Below are 23,331 nucleotides of genomic sequence, written 5' to 3'. Positions count from 1 at the left end.
CAAGCTGTCATTCTACGCTACATGTTGATTGTAAACTGACACCATGGCATCTTTTCAAGACCAGCTCAGTTTAATTGCCTCTTGAATACAGAATAGATTGATGAAGATATTATCCTCTCCATATCTAATTCTACCCATCCTTCTTTTTTGCCTCCTTTCTCTTGTGAGTCTTCCCTACCTCTCAGCATTCATCCTCTTCTCTCGCTCAAATGTAGCACATCTGGGGTGGGGGGGGGGGGGGTGGAGGGGACTAGGCGGCGAGAACCAGTGGGCTGGTCCTTACAGGCTTCACCTTAGAGACATGAAAAGTAGGTTGGACCCGCATGGCCCTAGGGAGTTCTAACCGGACCGCCGCAGGGTTAACTACTTTGGAGATGGGGAATGGACCGATGAATCTGTGCGCCAGTTTGCAAGACTCCCCAAAAAGGGGAAGATCCTTTTTGGACAGCCAGACCCTCTGCCCTACCCGGTAGCGAGGAGCTGTGCTCGTCAGCTGCACTCTTGTAGCCGTCCGACGTAGCAACACTCAAGTACCCGTAAGCACACAAGAAGGGGGCGAGACCTGTGGCAGAGACAGGACAATCGTGGGCATACTCCACCTAGCTGAGCTGTTGGCTCCAGCAGGTGGCGTTCTGGGAGGCCATACAACAAAGCCCTGTCTCCATCTCCTGGTTGTAACACTCCGGCTGGCCATTGGACTGGGATGGAACCCAGAAGAGAGACCATCTTGGAGAACCAACAATGGTGAGAGTGACGGTTACCTTCGGACAGGGGCAGGCTGGTGACGTAGTTCAGGGAGACGTGTGACCGAGGCAGTCGAGGCAAAGGAAGAGGGTGTAGTAGCCCCGTTGGGCGCTGGCGGGAGGTCGTATTCTGGGTGCAAACCTGACAGGCGGCCACAAACTCGCCTCTAGTGATGGCCACCAGAACCGCTGCCAAAGGAAGTCAACTATCAACCCTAGCCCTGGATGGCAGCTGAGCCTTTGAGAAATGTCCCCACTGCAGGACTCGGAGGCGGCGGCTTCGCCAGTAAAATGTCCCAGCTGCCCACAGTAAAGGCACTTCCCCTCCTTTAGTCGACGCTGGCGCTCCTCCGAGGAGAGACGAGTAGGACCCAACTGCATGGGTTCCTCCAAGGGGCCCGTGTGGGGTCGGCTTGGCGATTCCAACCAGGGTTAGGTTGTAGGTCTGGCAGACCTGGTCAAGAAGATTGCTTCCAGGAACCAGGAGGTCTCCTCTCGGCCTGGCGTCTCTCACTTCTTCTCTCTCGGAGAGCTGAGCGAGTGGCGCTGTCCTCTGCTGAGCCATTCATGGCCAGATTGTACTATCATGGGTGTCATGAGGCGAAGCTCAGGGACAGAGAAAATAGGCAGGAGTCCAGGTAAAGTGGAACAAAAACACTCCCTTTCCTGAAGAAAAGTTGAACATAGAAACTCAGGTTGCAGACAACGTAACACTATAAACTAAACACAACAATCTGGCAGAGGAGAAGTGAAAGAATGGGAGAATAAATAAGGGGGGAAACCACAGGTGTAGGGCATGAGTAATCAGGGAGGCGCTGAGGGCAGGTGAAGGGAATGATCAATCAATAGACACTGGGGAGACAGACAGAACTAACAGGGTGTTACAGAGGGAGGAAGAGTGAACGAGAGAGAAAGAGAGAAATGAGATGGCATCGAATAGAGAGAAGGTTCTTTGTCTCACTTTTCTTTAACTTGATGCAACCAGATAGGATCACTTGGTTTGAAAAGGTCACAACATGTTCAACCCTGACATTAGCTTTTGTTTGACATCATCCTTAAAAATGTACTCATTTGAGAGACATCTTAACACTGGAATAGCCAAATGTGTGCATCAAGCTCAAAAACCTGTGGATCTTACACTTCTAATGCTGCTAATCAATAGCATCTTTCATTTATGGACCTAAAAACACAATTGTGCCAGAAAAAGTTTGAAAAACAGAAAAGTGATGAGCTCCATATATCTTTGTAATAGTGACAGAGTAAACACACATTAGCGTGATCTGCAAAAAACTCAAGGCTTTGCCAGCCGGAGACCGTTGCCTTGTGGATGCAGGTTAAAATAGAGTAGGCATGGGCAGAAGAGGGGGTGTAATGACGCAGAGAGAGGAGGCAAGGGAGGAATGCAAGTCTAGGAGAGGGTTAGAGAAGACAGAGTAAAAGCAGGCTGAAGTGGGTAAAAGCAACAAGGTTAAAGTGATAAACGATGAGCTTAAATTATTGACAATTTTAGCTCAAATTGTTGGATGCTGAAATTTCACTTTTAAATTTGACAAAGCAACCTCAAACTTCAAGTCTTGTGTCATCACTCATGTGGGTGCATATTAACATCTCTGCCACCATGGAACTGCACCTGCTCTGTTATTTTGACAGAGCCTTCGTTCATTAAAATACTTGTCATGGAGTCGTTTGGTTTTTGGACAGAGCCAAGCCCCGTCCAGCATAATGTATACCTTTTGTGTGCGAAGAAAGTGAAAGAGGAATAGGTGGAATGATTGTGTGTCCATAAATATCCCTGCTGCCATGCATGCACGTGAGCATTTATATACTATGCATGCTCACGTTGCTGCACAGCGCAGACATGGCCACGCATCATATAGGAACGCTAATTACAAACACATGGCCACTAATCTTAATATTCCATTTTCCTTTCTCCTCTGTCTCTTAAACCATCTCCTTCTGTGTTTCCCTCTCCTCCACTGTGGCTGGTCTCTTCCTGCCCTCCATCACATCCTTGTCTCCCTTTTCTTTCTCTCCATCTTATTTTCCCTCCTACCTTCTATTTCCTACAGTAGCGCTCTCAATCCCACACTCTATTTTCTCAGCCTGTTCCCTCATTCTTTGCAGACCTCATTATCTACTTTTTTCCATTCCCATTCCCACCTTGATACCTCTCTACTTACTTTATTAAAGTTTCCCCAAAGTTTTAAAAAGTTTCCCCGTACCCCCCCCCCCCCCTTATTTAAACAAAGAATGTTTCCCGACTGCAGTACAACTGTGCTCTGATTTGCTGCACAATTAACCAGATCGCTCCTCCCTTCATTTTGCATTACTTTTCACTGCCTGTCATCTGGCAACTTTTTTGGATGTCTCTAGTCGTCGCAGTCATCCATCGATAATGTCGGTCCGCTCCTAATTAAATTACTTTGTCTTCATCCGCTCCCTTTGCCTTATGACAGAAAGATGAAGTACTCGCAGAGGGGTAACCAGCTGTTTTCTCTCTGCTTCCTTTTCCGGCGGCCTCGCATCCTAATTAATTAAGATCGTTCATGTTAATGTGGTTGTGTTTATTACGAAAAGAGGCATCTTTGATAAACGTGCTCTCACATGTTCTCTCTGGTGCCGGAACACGCAGACATAAAGGCAACACACCATGAGCCACCCGCATGAGCATAAAAACATTTTGTAATGTGTGCACGCCCACCTACACACTCTCCCACACTGACAGTAAGACCGAGGAGAGATGTTCTCTTGTTTCATGCTCTGCTTTGCCACTCTCACTTTTGTCTGTGTCATGCCTTCCACCGGCTGCTCATCACTCGCCCAATATCACACTCTTTCTCCATTACTCACTCAGAACTCGTGTCTTTACTTCTGTGTCATGAAAATTTGCTTTTTTTGTAATCTCTTACACATTCCCTCTTCTTCACTTCCTATTTTGTCGCTCTGTCTTGCTCGCTTGCTTTCTCTACTTTTCTCCACTGTTCACTCTTTTCCTCTCATTTTACTCATTTTCTTCCATCAGTACCGTGAACGTAATTTACAGTAAGGCAGGAGAGTTAAACCTCCGACTTTTCCATTTCTCTCCTGGGCTGGTAAAGTTTCAATATTTTTTGTAATCATACACACGTAGGCCATTGTAGTTTATGTGAAAAACTAAATCATTTCAGATTAAAGTTCTACATTTAGGAGATAATAACCTGTATATTCCTTGCAATTAAAGTGCTACATTTGTGAGAGATTAATCACACATTTCCTACTGTCAAGAAACCATATTGCTTCACTTTGCAAGGTTGGATCAACATCACACTGTTATCAAGCCATATGCATCTCTAGAGTTGAAACAGCATTGTAGCGCATATGTTTACACATTCACTCCCCAGAAGCAATGGACAACCCTGTGATTTGTCCAGTTAAGTGAGCGTTGATCAAATATATTTGATCAAATTTCGTGAAAAAACAACAGGAAGGAGCCAACGTGACAGCCTAAGAAGAGATCAACAGGAGAGAAAAGTGGGCTGAAACAGTGGAACCCCGTTTGATTCAAATTCAAAGCAACCAACGGGAGCTTTCATACATTTACTCGTGGGCTGGTTTAATGACCCATCGCCGAGGGTTTCTTGAACCGTGTGAACTGAGATGTGTGAGAAGTGACACACAAAAAATATCTACACGGGTTGCATAAGCTGACCGTTTCAGAAGTCAGCCATTTTTGACAATAGTTCCCACTGCCTTTGCTTAGTCAGCGCATTGCTGTTTGGTACATCCTCCAAATTGCCTATAGGACTTTTTAGTGTCTTTAGTATCTTTTACTGCATGTTCATTGTTCTTGGTTTTGGTGTACAATGTGCAATAACTAGCTTTGTGTGGTAGCTTCGTTTGCAGCCTACAGAAACTGAACAATTTCTAAAACCTGTGTGTTTATGTGTGGGTCTGCATGTAAATACAGTGTATGCACACTAGTATGTGTGCTTGTGTGTGAACATATTTGTTATCATAATCAGTATAATAGTAGATTACACTGAAACGCATGCTCCGACTGTGCTGTACTGCAAGGTTATCTGTATCCCAGATAGCTAAACCTGTTTGTGCAAGCTTGAAGAAACTCCAGCCACAGTTTTCGACCCCGGTTGGGTCCTTTTATCTCAGAAGGAGTCTCTCTCTCTGAATTCCACCTGTGAAGGACACCGCACAGGGACACTTTCACCAGGGTGGCTTCCAGGTAGCAGATTCATCTGATTTCTAACATGCTACTTGCTAGAAGTGTCAGTGGTGCTATTAGAAAACTACTATTACTACATAGTATAGAGCATCCATGAGGGGATAGAGGTGTTCTGTTCGGGCAGTCTGAGACATTGCAGAATGGGTTGATGAATTGCTATTTAATATTATCAATACCAGTGTATTTCCCGCTTGTTTCTTTGTTCATTCAAGGATGCTTGATCTGTTTTACAGGGTCTGTTATTAATTATTGTTTATTCGTATTCAGCCATTAACTATTTATGAAACATCAAACAAATTATGATTGTCAACTGTTTTTGTGACCAGTCTAAAACTTTAAGTTATATATTTTAAATGATAATAAATAATGAAAAAGTCCTCACAAAGCTAATCAGTGAATTTTCTTTTTTTCTTTCTTTATCACAGTTGCATTCCTTTACTCAATGTAGTCTGAAAGGACTTTCTGTTTGTTTGGACTTATCCATTGCATACCTCAAGAACAGTTCATCCGATCTACACTTTAAATGTTCATGAACTTTAAATATACAAGCGACAGCTCTGCAACAATGTTTCTCTTTCAAAAATTCGCCGGTGAAGGTTTGAATATCCCCAACCTTTAGTTTGGCCATACTCTGCTGCAGAATCCAACAACTTCCCATTGATATTGCATGACAGCTCGTTGTTGGATGCAATTCACCCGCTACTTGATGTGTGTTCGGTACTACGATCAAACTCTTCTTCACTTCCCTGGACTCAACGAGCAATTCTCGAGTCATTCTCGAAAGTTCAACACTTCCCTGCTCTGCATGTGCGCTTCACACACAGTACAATTTGCAGTGTCAATTTAACTCTTAAAGAGTACATTTTAACACTGAACACATTGCCCCTTATCTTAAGAGTGTTAAAGTAACAGTGAATATACAGTAGTGTTAACATTTCAGAGTTAACGCAACTCTGGTAAGAGTTATTATGTTACTCTACACTACACTGAGAAGTGTTCATCTTGATCAACACTAGTCCGAGTTTAAATATGAATAACTTTTTCTACAATTCTCAGTGTAGAATAGCAACTCTTACCAGAGTTGTGTTAACTCTGAAATGTTATCACTATGTGTGACTTTCCATTTAGCTGACAATTTAATCCAAAGCGATTTACAGTCATTTTATAGAAATACACCGTAGACAAAGCTACAGGGAGCAATTCAGGGTTAAGTGTCTTGCTCAAGGACACATCGACTAAGATGGGGATTGAACCGCCAACCCCCTGATTGAAAAACAGACCTGCTAACCACTGACCCACAGTGGCTCTTGAACACCATGTAGATAGGGATCATATGTTTCCTGGCTTAGTGTTAATGTACTCTTTAATTCTACTGTGCAACTTTTGACTCGGTCACGTTAGTCGTCTGCAATTCAGTATTTCAAGACGCAAAAAGAGTTTGAGTGTAAGTTGTATAGAGTAGAGTTATTCTAAAATGTTGATTCTGCTAAAATATCAACATTTGATGTAAAAAAGCAATTTAGAGAAATTCTTTCTAGAATTAAAACGCGCGTGATGAAAATCAATTTGAAAGGAGAAGGAGGGGGCGGAGCTTTCCAGAGTAACAGTAAATGTTAGCATCACTCTGGCTTTAATTGTAATGACTTTGACAGAGTCAATTCACTTTAACACTAAATGTTTAACACTGGAGAATTAACTCTGAATAGTTACACCAACCCTGGGGGCTATCTACTCTTCATAGTGTTGTAATAACTCTGAAAGAGTCAATATACTTTAACACTGAACTTTGAACACTTTACTGTGTACCCCCTGACCAGTATAGACTATCCTGACCTTAACCATTTGTCCCTCTGGATCGTCCATTCGAGCATCAACCCTAAACAATGCTACGCTCCAGATGCCAAGACATCCTAAACAGCCACATCCTGAACTGGAACATCCTGATACTGCACTGGTGTTTTAAGTCAGCACACACATACAAATTGATGCTCCAGTGTCTATCATCCAGAAAACAACCTGTTATCAACAGCATTCTCGATTCTTTCAGAGTAGAATATTGGTGGTCGTGCTCCCCTCGTTTAGCCTGTTGTGCTTGCAATGCGTTGTTCTCTCCGTCTTCCCCTTGGATTGTACTTATTCTCCATCCTATCTCTATCCCCTGGTCTCTTTCTCCTGATCTTTTTCTCTGTGTTACTTTCCTTTCTCCTTTTCTTCATCTCTTTCTCAAAGGTAGTTTCTTTGACCTTCTCTGTTCCCCTCTTGTCTCCCCCATCCTCCTCCTGCTACTCCTCTCCTCCCCGAACATCTGTGTGTGTGACAGGTGAGAGGACTGTGACAGTCCCCTGACGCTCCTCCCCTCCCATTTCTCCTCCCATTTGTTCCTGCGCTGATGCTCCTGTTCGCTCACAACTACTCTCTCTCACCTTCCATCCCCCCACTGCCAGCCTCCTTCAGCTCAACTTTATTCTGTCAACCTTTTCTCGCTTCTCCCCTTACTCCCTCAGGCTTTCACCTTTCACTGTACCTCTGTTCTTTATATATATAAATATAAATATATATATGTATCACTCTTCACCCCACTCCTAACCTCTGTCAAGCTGCCCTTCATCACCTCTCACCGCTCATCTGTTCCTCTTTTTCCAGCCCTATTCCTCGCCCTCCATTCTATGACAGCATCACTTTTCTGCTCTATTTTGTTCCCCCACATCCTTTATTCGTGTCCCTTGTTTCTCTGAACTGCAACATTGATTCTGTAACCCACAGCTCTCTCCTCTCATTGCTTTTTTTAGTGTGTTTTTCCAAATGCTCGCCATCACTTTTACGATCTTTTGAACCTTTTTCTCTCTACACTTTTCAATCTATCCGTCTCTCTGTCATTCTGTCATCTGTTACTTCGAATAACCCTGTAACCCTAACATGGCTTCTACCCCATCCGTCCCCTTCAACCCCTTTTTCCTTTCCATTACTCTGTCCTTTCGGTTTCACCTCAAAGCCATGTTTTGACCGACAGAAGCCTTTTTTTTTTTTCAACAGTCTCCTCATTCATTTCGTTGAGACAGCGATGTTGGGCTCCATTCAAGAAAGGCAGAGTTGTCTGTTAAATAAAGTTGAACCTGGCTGAACTTTTGATACAAAACACAGTGCAACATCATCCAGCATTGCATGGAGCTGGACAATTAAATAGTATGTATTTTTTGTAAATCTCATTGTAACGTGAATGCCGTATTTCTAATGTTTAGGGCTTTTCGAGAAAAAACTGTAAATAATTATTGCCCCGATACCTTTCCAGAGTGTCAAATCCTCTCTGCTAGTTTAATGAAAGTCTTCAATCTCGTAGGATGCACTCAAACAAGACTTGATTGGACTGAATGATGTCATCGTCTCACCTTTCCTCACATCATCAATACATCCATACTGTCACAGTTTGTTTACAAGACAACATGGAAGAAGTCCTAGATTCAAACTTGAGCCAGAACGGGAACTGTACTAGAAATGATGGGGACAAACCGGCTTCCAGGCAGCAGGTTCAAACATAGGCAGCATGTAATGAATACGGCTCGCACAAAGTGCAGGCAGGTACAGGTAAAAATGTACATACATTTAAGGTCTTGAAAATAGAGTCTGAAAGCCAGTTATAATGCTGGTATATAAACAGTGTGACTCCTCAGGAAGGAAAGACAGGTGAGCAAGTCTCAGGTGACTGGGACTGGAGGGAGAATCCGGGGGCATCTTGTAGACAGGTGGTGAATGGAAGATTTGGAAAGTTCTCAAGCATTGCCGGGGCCCCAAAGGGTAAGTGAAGCGTGAAGTGGCTGAGGTGTAGAACAGGCACACAAAATGTCTGGTCGTGATGTTACATACCAATGCAGCCTCTTGCGTGTTTTAACTGCAGTGCAAGTTTCAGTGGTTTGAAACAAGGCAGGCTAGACAATTTTGGAGATTTGAAATGTGATTCCTAATTACCCGTAACGACCATTTAGTGGCCTTGAACAATGTGCAACAGTTTGCCAACTGCTTGCTTTGTATTTCTCAGTGACTGGTTTGACTCACTGGATGTAGATGGTGCATATAAGCCTGCCATACACTGCCTATTTCAGATGGATTGTGATGGTTTTACGAAAACAACCCAAAGGGTTTTATTCCCTAAGTGTCCAGGTGTGATGGGTTCAGGGCTTGTACAGTGATACAAAAAAAGGTGAAGATAGGTGTGGCAATGCGAGACTACTCAGTGACAACAGGATTAGGGACACACCGATACCAGTATTGGGTATCAAATCCGTGCTCATATACTAAAATACAACTGCACCGATACCGCTAAAGCAACGTGAAGTTAACCTCTCGCCAGTTGAGCCTAATAAGCTGCAACAATAACCCAATGCACTAACAGCATGAATCCATCAAAACAAGAATTCTCCGGTCCATCCGTCAGGTAGCGTTAGCAGTCACACTGTTGTTTGCATTTTAATGAGCACATACAGACACTTCAGCCTGCACCTCATCATTTAGTTTAGCTGTAAGGTTGTCACCTGTATTTCTGCCTGGCATAGTGTCATGTTTTCCACCGGGGGGATTGCAAACCTGGCATAACTTTAGAGAGATCAAGAGAGAAAGCGTGTGTTTGACGATGAGTGTGAAGATGGCAGTAACATGACAGCAGTGAACATAGCAGTGTACTCTATGTTCAGGTTATTTGTAGGTGAATACATGCTGCAAATCTCCAAGACCCATGAGGAGATTTAAGCAAAGTGTCTGTGTCTTGCTTGTCAGCCTGCCGATGATTAAAGTGATGGAGGTTAGCCATGAAGTTAGCAACAACTCTGGCGTAATCTAGGTGGACTGACCTTTAAAGTAGACCAGTTAGAATTGTATTGCACTTAAGCAGTGTGAATATGAAACACAAAGTTGGATGACGCACATCAAGGTCAGCCTGCCCTGGATGAAACGGGATCTGAAGAAATACAAGACAATTTAGCTTCTTGTATTTGACACCGAAATAGGTATGTCAATAGTGTATTGGAGGACATATACAGAAATGGAGCCTCTCACATTGGCTTAACTTGGCCGAACTGACACTGACATATTTTAGCAACATACCCACCTCTACAATGTACCACTAGTATTCAAGAATGTGCAGTAACGGCCCTGTGTATTGCACATATTTTCTAACTGTTCCTCTCTCACTAAATTCTATGTCCTGAACTTTACCCACAACTTCCTGTTCCATGTCAGTTGAACCCACTTGCAGTCTCATTCTCCATTGATGTTGCCCCCTTTCCAGTGTTGAATGGGTTCAGTTTATCTCTTTCTCCTAAGTCACTCATCCTTTTCCCTCTGCTCCGTTTCTCTTCCCCTCTTCACTTTTGGCCTCATCTATCACCTTCTTTACCATAACTACATCGCTGTCTTTTTTCTGTCTTTTTTCATCCCGTCCGCATGCTCTCTACCGGAGCCATAAAGGCCTCTCTCATCACTCCCACTTCTCAACACCTCATCCATCTCTGTTACTCGCCCTCGTTTCCATTTTTCTGCCTCCTCCCTTGTCACCCCCTCGACACACACCTTCTCGTCATTCTTTTTGACACACCATCCTCGATCTTGTTCTTAGTGTCACACTGCTTTGGTCATTGTCTACTCAGCCTGCTTTCTTAATCTTTATTTTCTGTTTACTGTCTGTTTACGATCACTATCACCTCGGCTCTCCCAAACCCAATGCCCTACCCCACATTACTTTCCCTCCTCCCCCTTGTGATAGTGTTTTTTCCCCCCAAGGGAATGGCTTGGCTGCAACGTGTTTTTTGAGGTATTGACATTCCCACTGATACGGGCCTGGTTATCTGGCAAGGCCGGGGCTGGAGTGTAATGGCTCTGTAATTGGATAATATATAGGATTTTTGCCAGGGGGGGATACATCGCAAACTGCCTCACCCTCTATCATCCCTCATGCCTCCTCCACTATACTTGGTGCTCCTCTCCTACTCCTTTGTACTTTCTTGGTCTAACTATCTCCCTTTCTCTAAATTCGTCCACATGGTTTTGTTTTCTCTCTCTTATTGTCATTTTTTAATCAGTCCTTCTCCTTCACTTTTGCTTTCAGCCTGCCAATTGTTATCTGTATTTGCGCCCTTTCAAAAATTCCAAAGAGAATCAAAAATGAAGGCCAGTTTGCAGTTCTTGGTTCCTGAGTATCATTTCACAGTTGCATTCCGTCACAAGCTTGGTTGGGGTGCGTGCATGCGTGCACTCGTCTCCACATCCGTTTTATATACTCTGATGCTCACAGAATGCATTTTTCTTGTGTTTCTCACACTGGCTTGACTGCTCTCACAGTAGCTCACATACCATGTTGGCTTGACGTTTTTACACTTATTTTCCAACGGCAGATGACATCAGTTTGGCCCCGTCTCACATAGGCACCTGGAGGTGTGATAGAGGGCAACTATTGGAGGACACATGAGTATCAGTCTGGAGTCATGAGGTTTGAGGCTTGCACAAGGACGCAGACTGCAACAGAGAAGATTACAACACAAACACAGTTATCTATTCCAACAGTCGATGCTGTAGCCATGCGAAAATAATATTGAAACGCTCTCTTTTAATGTTTAGTCATTTTCTTCAAAGCGTGGGGGGAGGTATGTTTTCCACTTTTTTTGCACTCACCCTATATAGAAGGTCATAAACCTTCATCTTGGGAGCTGTGTTTTTGTACAAATTGGCATTCGTTGCATTTCCCCTTTTTTATATCTGTCTCGTTCCTGTTTCACTCTGTGTAAATTCTTTGGGATTAATATACATCATCAGTAACAGATCAAATACATTATCAGTAATGTGCTCATAATCAAATTATGGATTGTATTATTGACCAATTGGCTGAACTGTTCTTGAACATATCTGGAGTTATGTGGATACTAATGCCATGCCTCATTAGAATTGGAGGTGTCTGTTGTGACAGCAAGTGAATAACTAGATGGTACTGAACAAGAGTTTTTTAGACTATTCCAGTATCAGTCTTGGAACAAATGTCTGGGGTTGCTCTCTGCTGAACACTGACCATTAATAATGGGAAAGTGTAGAACTGTAACTCCACATTCTCTTTGTAAAATGTCATTATGGTGGAACCACGCTGGTCCTCTGCCTATCTTGGACTCCAGAGCGTGTCTTCCTTGAACAGCAGCAAGTCAGGCTGCATGTGTAGAAGGCAGGCTTTGCTTATAACATATACTGAAGTGAAAACAAGTTTAGACTCTTTGCTGCTATTTATTTAATCCTACCAGGACCCAGGCGTTTTACTTCACAGTTAGAAAGATACTGCTTCGTACCCCCAGTGTGACAGGAAGGGGTCTGTGATTGGCGCCGTAATGGCTGCTGGACCGGCTGGCTGCTTGTCTGTGCTGGTTACCTTCTGCCCCCAATGGCTGGGCTTAGACCACTCAGTCTTTGGTTTACCTCCTCCCCTCCCCCTCCATGTTGCAAGTCATGTTTAAAATGTATGTGCTTATGTGCTCTCTCCCCTCATGTTATGCTGTAATCTTCATCCTTTCTTGCCATTTCGTTGCCTCTGTACCTGTACTCTAGCAATGACAATAAATTGAATCCAATTCAATACTGTTAAAAGGATATAAGATATCTGAAGACAAACTGACTTCCCACACAACTCTGCAGGTGCTGGTGGTTGGTCTCCTCTGGACAGTGACCATTACCAGTGGCTACAGGTGGACCTTGGTTCCAGAAAGCAAGTCAGAGCCATAGCAACTCAGGGTCGCTACAGCAGCTCCGATTGGACAACGCGTTACCGCCTCCTCTACAGCGACACTGGAAGGAACTGGAAACCATATCACCAAGACGGCAACATTTGGGTGAGTGAACATGATATGTGTATGTGTGTTGCACTAGCAATGGCCACAGGTTATCAGATACAAGTAGAACCATAAAAGACAGAGCGCTATAGGATTACATTGTGGCGTAATAATTGTATATAACATATCGAAAATGATTTGCATGCATTGTTCTTGGGCGAATAACTACTACTACTTCTATTTTTTTGATTGTTACCTTCGCATTGAAAATGCGGAAGGTAATGTTTTGATCGCCGTGTATTTATTTATTTATTCATTTATTTATCTATTTGTATGCGTGTTACTCGCATAACACAAAAAGTATTAAACCGAATCGCATGAAATTTGGTGGGATGATTGGTTATTATCCGGGGACCATTTGATTAGATTTTGTGATCAATCGGGTCAAAGGTCAAGGTCATGAAAAGGTCAACATCTTCTTTTTACCATAGCACGGTCAATTGTTATCCAATTGGCATGCAACTAATGCCAAAATGTTCATAATTCAATGCCCAATCTTGTGATATGCGAAGGTATGCGCTCTACCGAGTGCCCATTCTAGTTCCAATATGTATTACTCAAGATGCATATGTTGGAAGAACTGATCAAGAAGAGGATATGACAATGACACTGCAAAATAGAAAAAATTAAAACTAGAATTTGAAGGCTTCCTTTTCAACCCTTACATAACCCAGAGCAGAAACCTTTTGTGATAGTGCCACTGCTTGGTGCACACATTAATCAATTGATTTCCTAACCTTGAACCAAATGTAATATCTCAGCCACAACCTTTATTCAAGTGCTGTTGGGTTCTAGATAGAACAATACAGATAGAACAAGAGGAGAGAGCCCATCTGTGGCTATATCGTCTACTGTACATCTCTTATTTCAAACCAAAAGACCTCTGTCAGAGCACTTACCGAGCACTCGAGTTCGGCATCGTCGATCATTAGCTGATGGGTTAAAAGCCCACACTTTTCACTGTTGGTGAGGAGTTACAGGTGATAACAGATGGGCTTTCAGCGAGAGGAGAAGGGAGGAGAAGAAAATAGCCCTGTCATGAATAATGTTGAAACATTAAGCGAGTCAGCACTAATTTAAAACGTGGAAGGGGAGAGGCTTTTTGCCTTTTTATCTCCACTGGTGGAGACAGGATGTCTATTTCTTTCCCGAGTCCACTTAATTCTTATTTGCTGGAAGACCATGAGGTATAGCCTTTACTTTAATGCTCAGGGACGGCATATTAATTAATATCAATATGATGCAAATGTATTAGATTTAGCAAACATGCATTATTCAATAGGAAAGCTATTTAAAAATAAAATAAAAAAGTAAATCAGTTTTTAAAAAAAGACAATATATACATGTACGCTATACGCATATACGTTAGTGTGGGAAACTGAGGGAATCAACAACGCCACCTGGGAAATTACACCCCAGGAAATGTAATCTTAAGAAACCTTAATAATTGTGCAATACATGTTAGGCTAAAAGGGCTTTACTAAAATCTCTAACTCATAATCTAATGTTCTAAAACATCTCATCCAACACAAACCAAGCTAATAGGTGGCCTTTATGTTAAGGAGGCCAACACTGAGTGTCCAGGGGTGCTATTGGTAACTCACCTGCTGCAAAATAATACAATTTAATGTTGTGACTACTCACCGCCTCAAATATGAGGTTTTAAAAGGTATTCTGATCAGAATGTAGTTGTCAGGAAACACTTCCTTATGTATCATCAACACGCTGCACCAATGATTGGCCTATGGTAAAATATTCAGCTGTTGGATGTTCATGTCATAATCATTGGGCCACAATTCTATTAAATTAAGGAAAGCTGACCCCATTATGGAAAATACATTTTCCCTTATTGGATTAATTGTAGTGAACTTTCAGAATCAGCGGTCAACGGGGTCCGCTTCTGTTTATTAGATGTGTTTTAAATCGTTTTCATCCTCATGAGGTGGGGAATGCTCTCAGAGTTGTGATTGCAGCGTAGGGTGTAGTGCTGTGAACGCAGCCCTCAGGCTGGCTCCTCCCCCAACCGATGCTATTAGTTAGCATGCCAACCTTTGGATTGGCTGGCTGTATATTGTTATATAAATTCTATCATTGTGAGTCTTTTCTCTCAAATGTATTCATGAAACGCTGCTATACAACTAAAGTTGCGAACTCTCCTGACAAGGCAGGGAAACACCGGTCAACCAATGTGTGGACGTTGAGCATGTCCTCTCCTTCAAAGGTAGAACGCCTCTATAAAGAATAATGTGCGCTATCAACCTTTCTGTATGAAAAGATCCGACATGTGAAGAATCCTGTTTACCAGCCACAGAATCTCTCGTGTTTCCACACATGTTTTAGTTTTTTTAATGTGTGCATTTTTCTTCTCATGGTATTTAGCTGCATTAATCCCCAAATAGCTTCATCATTATTCTCTCTTTTAGTACTGTTACTGGATGCAGTGACACATATGGATAAATTACAGTTGAAAGTAAATTAAGCTGTTGTTTTTGTGTGTAGCATCATAATTATTTGGCGATTATATATTCAGAAGTGTTTTCCTTCTACCATTAACCGTGATTCATTGCCTCTAATATTTCTGCAAATACTCCAAAACACATTAATCCTGGATGTATTTGTAACTAAAGATGTATTTTTCCTGGATGTATGACATATATATTGCATTCATAAATGTATTGCCAGTGTAATTCAAAATATTGCTTAAATAAACAAATACAGAGCCATTCATTTGAAGCTGGGAATATACCATCAATAACCTCCAGTGCAGTAAAAAACAAATCTGGAGCCATTTGTTTCTCTCTGTCTCTTGTCTTATTCAGAAGAGGCTTTGGCTTTGCAGCAGTCTACTTGAGTGTTCACCGACACACACACATGCACACATACTGTACCCAAAGCTAAAGATTAGACCTTGTTTTCCGAATATGTCTGTTTGTGTAAAACTGGCGATAATCTCGGAGCGATCAGCCCGATTGATCAAAGGGGCGAGTTGGGATGATAGGGTGCTTAAGCCAATGTAATGCTTTAGACACAAACACACACACACACACAAACACTCACACACACACTTCTACCATCAGGCCGTGTTTCAAGCCGTTCAATCACATTCGGCTCAATCCCATTCACAGCTGGATGAGGTCCACACAGTGATCCCCAGAGAGAAAACCACCTGTCCTGCAGTCTTATGCATGAAGGTTCTATTCAGGCACATTTTGCCACCAATCATCGCCTGCCGTAACTCCACACTGATGGCTTAATTTAACCCTTTCACTGCCAAACTGAGAGGGCAACATCCAGTGTTGATTATAGCTCCATTGCTGTGACTGTGAGTCACAGAGGAGGATAGTTGGTAAAGGCCTCGCAACTGCAGTGCTGGGCTTCCTTGAAAAATGTGGTTTTAATGCATCGCTAACGTACAACTGAGGAGTCACAATGACAATGATGAATTTCTGCGATAATTACAACTAGTCGAACAGAGGACAATGCCTAAGAGGCTGTCAATACTTGCAAACTTGAATTAATCATTTACACAAAAATCATACTTGGGTGGGCAATCGCTGGCTGTATTGCATAGAGTAAATGCAAAGTTGAGTTTTAAACCACATCTTTGCTTTCGTGTGATGTGTGGATTAGCAGGTCTACAGTATATTATTTGTATCTTTTGTTTTTACCATGGACGTACAGACACTAGAACCATAGTGATGTGATACACAGTCCTCCTGCTACAGATGTTAGTCATATTATCGAGTACTGTAGTACAGAGAAGAAGAGGTCGTAAAAGGATAAGATTTCTATCTTACAGAATGAAGTTACAAAATGCATTTAATATGTTGGTTAGAACTTAAGGATACACGTAAAACAGTTTGCACTTTGGCAATGAATGGCAACATATACAATTTAGTTTAAAAAAGATCACTTGATTCACTTACTTGTGTATCCTACAAATCTTCACTCAAAAAGTTGCAGAAATTACAGGACATGCATTTTAGAAATTCACTCTCTCAATGACGGGTAACAATGTGTCAGGCGTCTGTCTGGGAAACATTTCAAGTGATCGTCTTGTCTTTTGTCAGTTTAAGTCAGACTTTGATCCACAATTACAGCATCATGATTTCACTTTTATCAGCGGGAACATCAAAAGCTAAATGTAGTGTGCACATTCCGTCTGACTGCACATTCAACTGCAATTAACTTAAGAAACTAACAAACATTTGAAGCCACATTTACCTCCCGCATACTTGTTTACCATAACTCTTGTTCAGATAATGCCAGCAGGCCCTGTCAGAATGTTTATTAATGTGGATGAGGAGCTTGTAGCTGCAAACAACCCGGGTCATTTGACAGTAATGTATGTATCCAATAAACTAGCACAGTTTGTACCGCAAATCTTCAGCTAATACAGGATCAAGCTGGGACACACTAATAATGGTTTCTCACTGACCAATGAGACATGCTATATGTGATTTTTGGACTACACTTAAATATGGGATCCGTTCCTGCAACCCAAAACATTCTCCATTCCGCTGGTTTCTATTCCATACGGTATTACGTGATGAAGGTCTCTGTGTTTATGTTACTTTTGTGAGTGCCACAGTGAGGTTTTAGAGACTGCATTTACATGCCTGAGCTTGTGTGTCTTTGTTGGTGTGAGGGGTTAGATGCTTCCATAGGTTATACCGGAGAGGAGATCTAGTGCATCATTTACAGACAACTGTGCTTCAGTCAAGCACTCTGTACTGTACATGTTGTCTATGTATGTTGCTAATGGGGGTGAGGGCATAAGCCATACAATATAATATTGTTATGTGAATATGCTGTAGCATAGAGCAACTAGGATCTTTGAGATTAACAGTGGCATAGGCCCACATATTTTTATTTGTATTATGCTTGGAAACACATCACTGGCCTTGTTAGCTTGTCAACTGGCTGGGTAGTCTTTTTGGTCCCTGCTTGAAAGAAAACCAAACAAGGCAAAAGGAAAGTGAATTATAATTACCCAAAACACATATTATACAGTAGTTGATCCACACATGTTGTAAGATTAACACTCCCATTTCCCAGTGTCTTAGTATCCTAGACACTTCCACTTTGTAACAGTTGCACCAAATATCTGATATACTTGCAACCTTACTTTTAAAGAATTGCAATTTGATTTATTTCTGTGTGATACCTTGCAGTCAGTTATGAGAAAGAAAAGAAACAAGAGGCATGAAAGTGCAACACTGACTTTTTGAACTTGAGTAATTTCCCTCGTGCATTTGAGTATCTGATTAAATACAGACATCAAGTGGCTCATACATTTTCATCTAGGCTTTTATCTAGAGGGCTTACATTAGGAAGAAGCGAGGTGAAATGAATAAAACAAGTATAAAGCCAGTTCTAAAAATATTTTTGCATGTATTGTATTTATTCAAATGCTCATAAAGGAGTGGGTGTATATAAAGGGAATTATCCTGGAATTTAAATAAGTCTTTGCCTTTCGTCGTTAGACTTACCCTTCTAATATAACTATTATGCCGATGTATATACTTTGTAAATTGTTTTAATATATATATATATATATATATATATATAAACAAACAAATGTATAACACTTGTTTATGTATTTCTAAGTGCCGTTTAGGTGAAAACGCAAACTACCATCTCACGGCTTTTAAACAGCTCGGGCTTGTGCAATTTTAGCATGAATGGTAATTGGTAATGTCCTTTTTTTAAACAGATGCAGAGCTTGATTATCCCCAAGTATTCTTGGGTAGACCCCTTTGTTATGAACGACCAAATACCTCACTCATAAATTACTATTCAGCTGGTGAATCTGTCGCCTGCTAAATGTCAGCTTGTAATTGAGTGATCTGAAGGGGCGCTCTAGATCTCAGTGTGACTGTGCTGCAGTTTCACTTTGTATTTGTATTTATTTTAATTATCAAATTCATCATTCAATGATATGTTTAAGCTCCACTTGTGTTGGGTCTGGCATGGAGCATTTTCTTTTCCTTGTGAAGTCTCTGAATCAAAAGCATGTTGCTGTGAGTGGGAGAGATCATTGCAACAGCTGTTAAGATAAGCCTCCGAAGTTTGAATAACGATAGCCTTTCATTAAGTCATCTAGAAATACATTCAAACCGTCCAATATTTCACCCGAACCTCGTGTTCTAAGTGGTGCTTCACACCAATGCCACTAATTGCTTTTCCCATGAACACAAGAGAAACAAACAACCATTGTTGATCTGTCGAAGTATTTTTGAATGCCTGTTTTCTCACTTATTATTAAGTGCTCTGGAGAAAGGCCTCCAATGTTAGTTCAAAGACGCACCATGCATAGGAGAACTTAAGCCAGTGAGTCAAGTCGAAGATGGAGATGATCTTTAGCAGCCGGTATACAAGCTGATAGGATTGATTGGGGAGGGGATTATTTCCGTCAGAGGAAATGAGGTGTACTCATTTGATATTAATACAAGATCTTCAATAGGTTTACCATTCTGTTTGATGTGTGTGTATTAATAGATACTATCTTAAAAAGGGCAACTAGGAAACCACATGCATGGAAAAGATGTTCATGCACACACAAGCAGTGATTCACTGAAACTGCTGCTGCCCAGCAGTGAGCTGCTCAAAGGAATTATTATATCCACAATTAAAGTCCAACATGTTTGAACTTTATTAGACCACAGAGGATTGCATTGCTCGCACTCATGAATATGACTTTAATGGCTTTTAGTTTTTCATCTCCATTGATATAAAGTCTCAATATCTTGATCCGCTGCAGTGACTTCACAGGACTTGAACGTCAGCCTCTTCCACTTCACTCCATTCCAGATAAGAGTTGTATGGAAATAAAAAATTGCTGAGTGTGAATAATGAGGATGATGAAATTAATCAGATAGAGCGGATGCTTCCCAGTGATCCATGGAGGTCTTCTGTGCTACAACTTGAGCGGCTGCTATAACAGTGTAATAGTACTGTAATGAATATGAACATTGTACTTTTTGTGATAGTGGACAAAAAATGGCAACAAATGGAAATTACACCTTTCTCATTTTATTGCAAACAGTCCACAGCTGGTCCGGTGATAATCACTTTAAAAAAAAAAAAATTTGTTTGACTTATTTTGTCCACAAGACGGCGATGAGTTGCATCTGTCGGCCTCATTTCGCTAAATAGAACTTCCCTCTTTCAAATTGGTCCTGGTGGGTCCTACAGCGTCAAAGCTCAGGGTGGGTCGGCGGTGTGACGCTCACGGGGGGAGTCGAACATGAATGAGTGAATATGCTGGTTCCCTCAAACATCGTGTCAAAGCACACATACGCAAATAAAGGATTGTTAGCAGGCGTTAGCGCATGCACATACAGGAACACTGCGACACACACTCCATGTGGTGTGTGAGGTTTCATAGCAGAGGCAGGGAGGCAGTCTTCACTCCATCAGTGTTGGTCCCTGGTGAGCAGAGGGGAGAGGATGCCCAATGTTCACAGCCTGAGTAATGGGCTCTTAAAGCTCTATTCTTTCCGTCTGTGTGTGTGTTTGTGTGTGTGTGTGTCTGTCTGACTCTGTAAAATGTAATTCAGTGCAGCAGAATATTTTGCAGACTAAAGATAATTGTGTCTAGTTATATGGAAAAAGAAACTGATGATGGTATGATCCTTAAACATTTCCTTTTTTTTGACACAGGCCTTTTTTTTTCTTTCAGTTACTCCACACAGTAATTAATCATCCCACATTGAAGTGTAAAGAAAAGTATTAGCATGAAATATTCTCATTGTTCAGCTAATAATATACGTGGAGTAAAGAAAAGGATTACAGTTCCTTTGTCGCCAGCTCTTCAGGAGCTCCTTCTAGCAGCTGAGAGCAGTTCATGAGAAACTGAAGTGAATAGCAATGCTTTGGCACACGGCTGTAACACAGGGTTGTAATGATGGCCCAGCTCCAGGTAGAACATTGGAAACACCGAGCTTGCACAAATAAAAACACGTATTAAAGTATTTGATGCAAATCATCAAAATGGTTCGGGAGCAAAAGAAGGAGATGAAGTAAACGTGTAATGAAACATGCAGATGTGCTGAGCAGTTCAAGTCCAGTGTTTCTTCCTCTCCTCAGATAACATTGGAGAGTGTTGGAGTTCTATAGGAGAAGAGAAGGGAGACATGAAGTGAACTCCCTACTATGATAGCAGCATGCCATTGATGACATCAAAAGATAATAGATACATACTATAACAGTCATTAGAAGACATTATTCATATAATTATATTTATATATAATAATGTAATTATATTTCAGAATAATGCCTTTATCATTAGCAACAAATTGTGAAGGATGAAAAGGGAAATCAATCAATACTATGAAAAAAAACATGAAGCACCCTTATTCGACTGAGACTGTCGACCCAGATTTAAAGTCCATTTGGCTTCAGCTTGCAGCCGAACTGGGTCGTGGTCCCCACCCCTGGTGGGAGGGTTGATTGACTGTGTAGCCCAGAAATGTTATTCAGTGTCGATAAGTGTTCAGCCAGAGGAGATGAAGAATATCTCCCACAGTGACATATTTTTGTGTTCAATAAGTCCTGTTCCCATTCGCTGTATTTTACCGACAAGGTCTCAAGCAAGGCAGATGAATAATATAAAGCCACCCATGGGAGTCTCAATCACACATTTAAGTTAGAACATTTTCTACTTTTGGGATTCATAAAAGGCTTTAGCTTGTTGGAAAGGGGGCAGACGAAGCTTGCCTAATGGGTGTTGAAGTGCTATTTTGTAGTGGTAGACAATAATTGATCACAGCAGTCTCTGAGGTTGGTGTTACATTTAAGAGTTTTAGTGTTTTTTACTCCGACAACATCATGCAATTTGCAACTCATCACAGTGGCTACTAAGAGACATGCTGGTTTGCTTTGTGCTGTTGTGCTGTTGGCATTCACTCACAGTCTCATGTGACTTTTATCCCTACACTCGTGGACGAAAACCAAAGATTATTCTACTTTAAAATGTTAAGATTAATGACTTAAATGTATCATTAGTACAGTTGGCCCTGCCTTGGCACAGTGGAGGCCCACACAGACACCCACAGGATTTCCCAGAAACACACATTTCTCTATGGTACTTCTGGTTTGTCCTGTACACTTGTCGATAAGAACAAAAGACCAGGCCGGAGTGATTTCCCCTGCCTCTGTTAGGAAGGAGCACACACACACACACACACACACACACACACACACCCTTGCACACAAGGACACGCAATGCACACACAATGGCCCTTACTCTGGGTGGTCGAACAAAGCGTCCAGCAGCAACAAGAAAACATCAGAAAATAGCTTTCACTTGTTGTTCCTCACTATCTAGAGAGCTGTTCTCTGGAAAGGCCGGTCCCTGCCTGTCAAAACAGAGACACACAGACACAGACACACACACACACACACACAAACACAAACACACAAACAGAAATGACAGATGAACATTCAGGAAATGAAAAACATGCAGCCACAGAGAACAAATAAGTAACTGAGGTGAAGAAGGAGGGAGAGCTACTGTAGATGATGATGATGATGATGATGATGTGTGTGTGTGTGTGTGTTTGTGTGTCTCTCAAGACTCAGGTTTGTGTATGGGCACACGCATGCCAACATGCATGATTGTCTGGTGAACATGTGGAGTGATGTGTGTTTGTGTGCGACGGGGCAGACCACAGGGGGGGGTGTTGACCAGCTGTAGGGAAGTGATTGGCTTGTTGTTTCTTGAATGACGGCAGCCCTCGAGTTCCAAATGGCCAACAAGGAAACCGGCTGGCTCTCGGCTTCCCTCATTATTTTTGTTTTCCAAGTTTCCTTCACTGATCTCACTAAATGCTTAAATCATGTTTTGATTCTCATCCAAGGTTTTCTCCCTAACTTGGCTTGTTTTATACTTCTAAAACACATCATGTTCATCTTTTAATATTCTTAAACGATATGCACATCTTCATAGGAGTAAAAACATTTGGAGTCAATATTTTTCGGTTTGTAAGTGCAACATGTTTTATTCAAAGTAGTTTGATTAACAAAGCATGCATATACATCAATATTAGGTAACACAAATTGTGGAGATAAACACACAAATCCATAACTTATATGTACACACATACACAGATATACACTGGGTGAAATATGAAAGTGGTCTCAGGCACTTTGTGGCCTTTGTTGCTATAAATTGTCTCAGTTCTTGATTAAACAAAATGTCAAAGTGTCTAAGCTCTTAAGTTGTTGGACACTTACACACTCATTCAACGACATAAACGGACTCACATACACACTATAGGAAGTGACACACAAGCACACACACATTCCCAATTACTCATTGGATGCCGGTTAATGATTGGACTTTGGAGGAGAGGGAATTAAATAGTTGACTAAGCAGACTTTTGCGAGGCATTCAGCATCCACAACCTATTCCTCATCTTTATCCTCCTCCTCTTCCTCCTTTTCCTATTCTACCTTCTGCCTTCTGCTCTGCATAGTAATGCCTTTTAATTGAGCTGTTCATTCAGCCAAG

The 23,331-nt window shown here is 41.7% G+C and overlaps 1 protein-coding gene and 1 long non-coding RNA gene across 2 annotated transcripts in view; one reads left to right on the top strand and one right to left on the bottom strand.

Moving 5' to 3' along the window:
- Positions 1-23,331, top strand: part of cntnap2a (contactin associated protein 2a) — a 217,510-nt gene that overhangs the window by 2,483 nt on the left and 191,696 nt on the right. The window contains exon 2 of the mRNA XM_056434085.1: positions 12,622-12,815. Coding sequence (XP_056290060.1) covers positions 12,622-12,815 — 194 coding nt within the window. The remainder of the gene's footprint in view (positions 1-12,621; positions 12,816-23,331) is intronic.
- On the bottom strand, positions 19,831-22,191 carry LOC130206232 (uncharacterized). The gene is made up of 2 exons (XR_008834063.1): positions 22,066-22,191; positions 19,831-20,930 (listed from the first exon to the last, which is right to left on the bottom strand). It is a non-coding gene; the product is annotated as an uncharacterized LOC130206232 (long non-coding RNA).

The sequence above is a fragment of the Pseudoliparis swirei genome, chromosome 16 (assembly GCF_029220125.1).
Source record: "Pseudoliparis swirei isolate HS2019 ecotype Mariana Trench chromosome 16, NWPU_hadal_v1, whole genome shotgun sequence".
Taxonomy (NCBI): Eukaryota; Metazoa; Chordata; class Actinopteri; order Perciformes; family Liparidae; genus Pseudoliparis; species Pseudoliparis swirei.
This window is presented reverse-complemented; position numbering and strand designations above follow the sequence as displayed.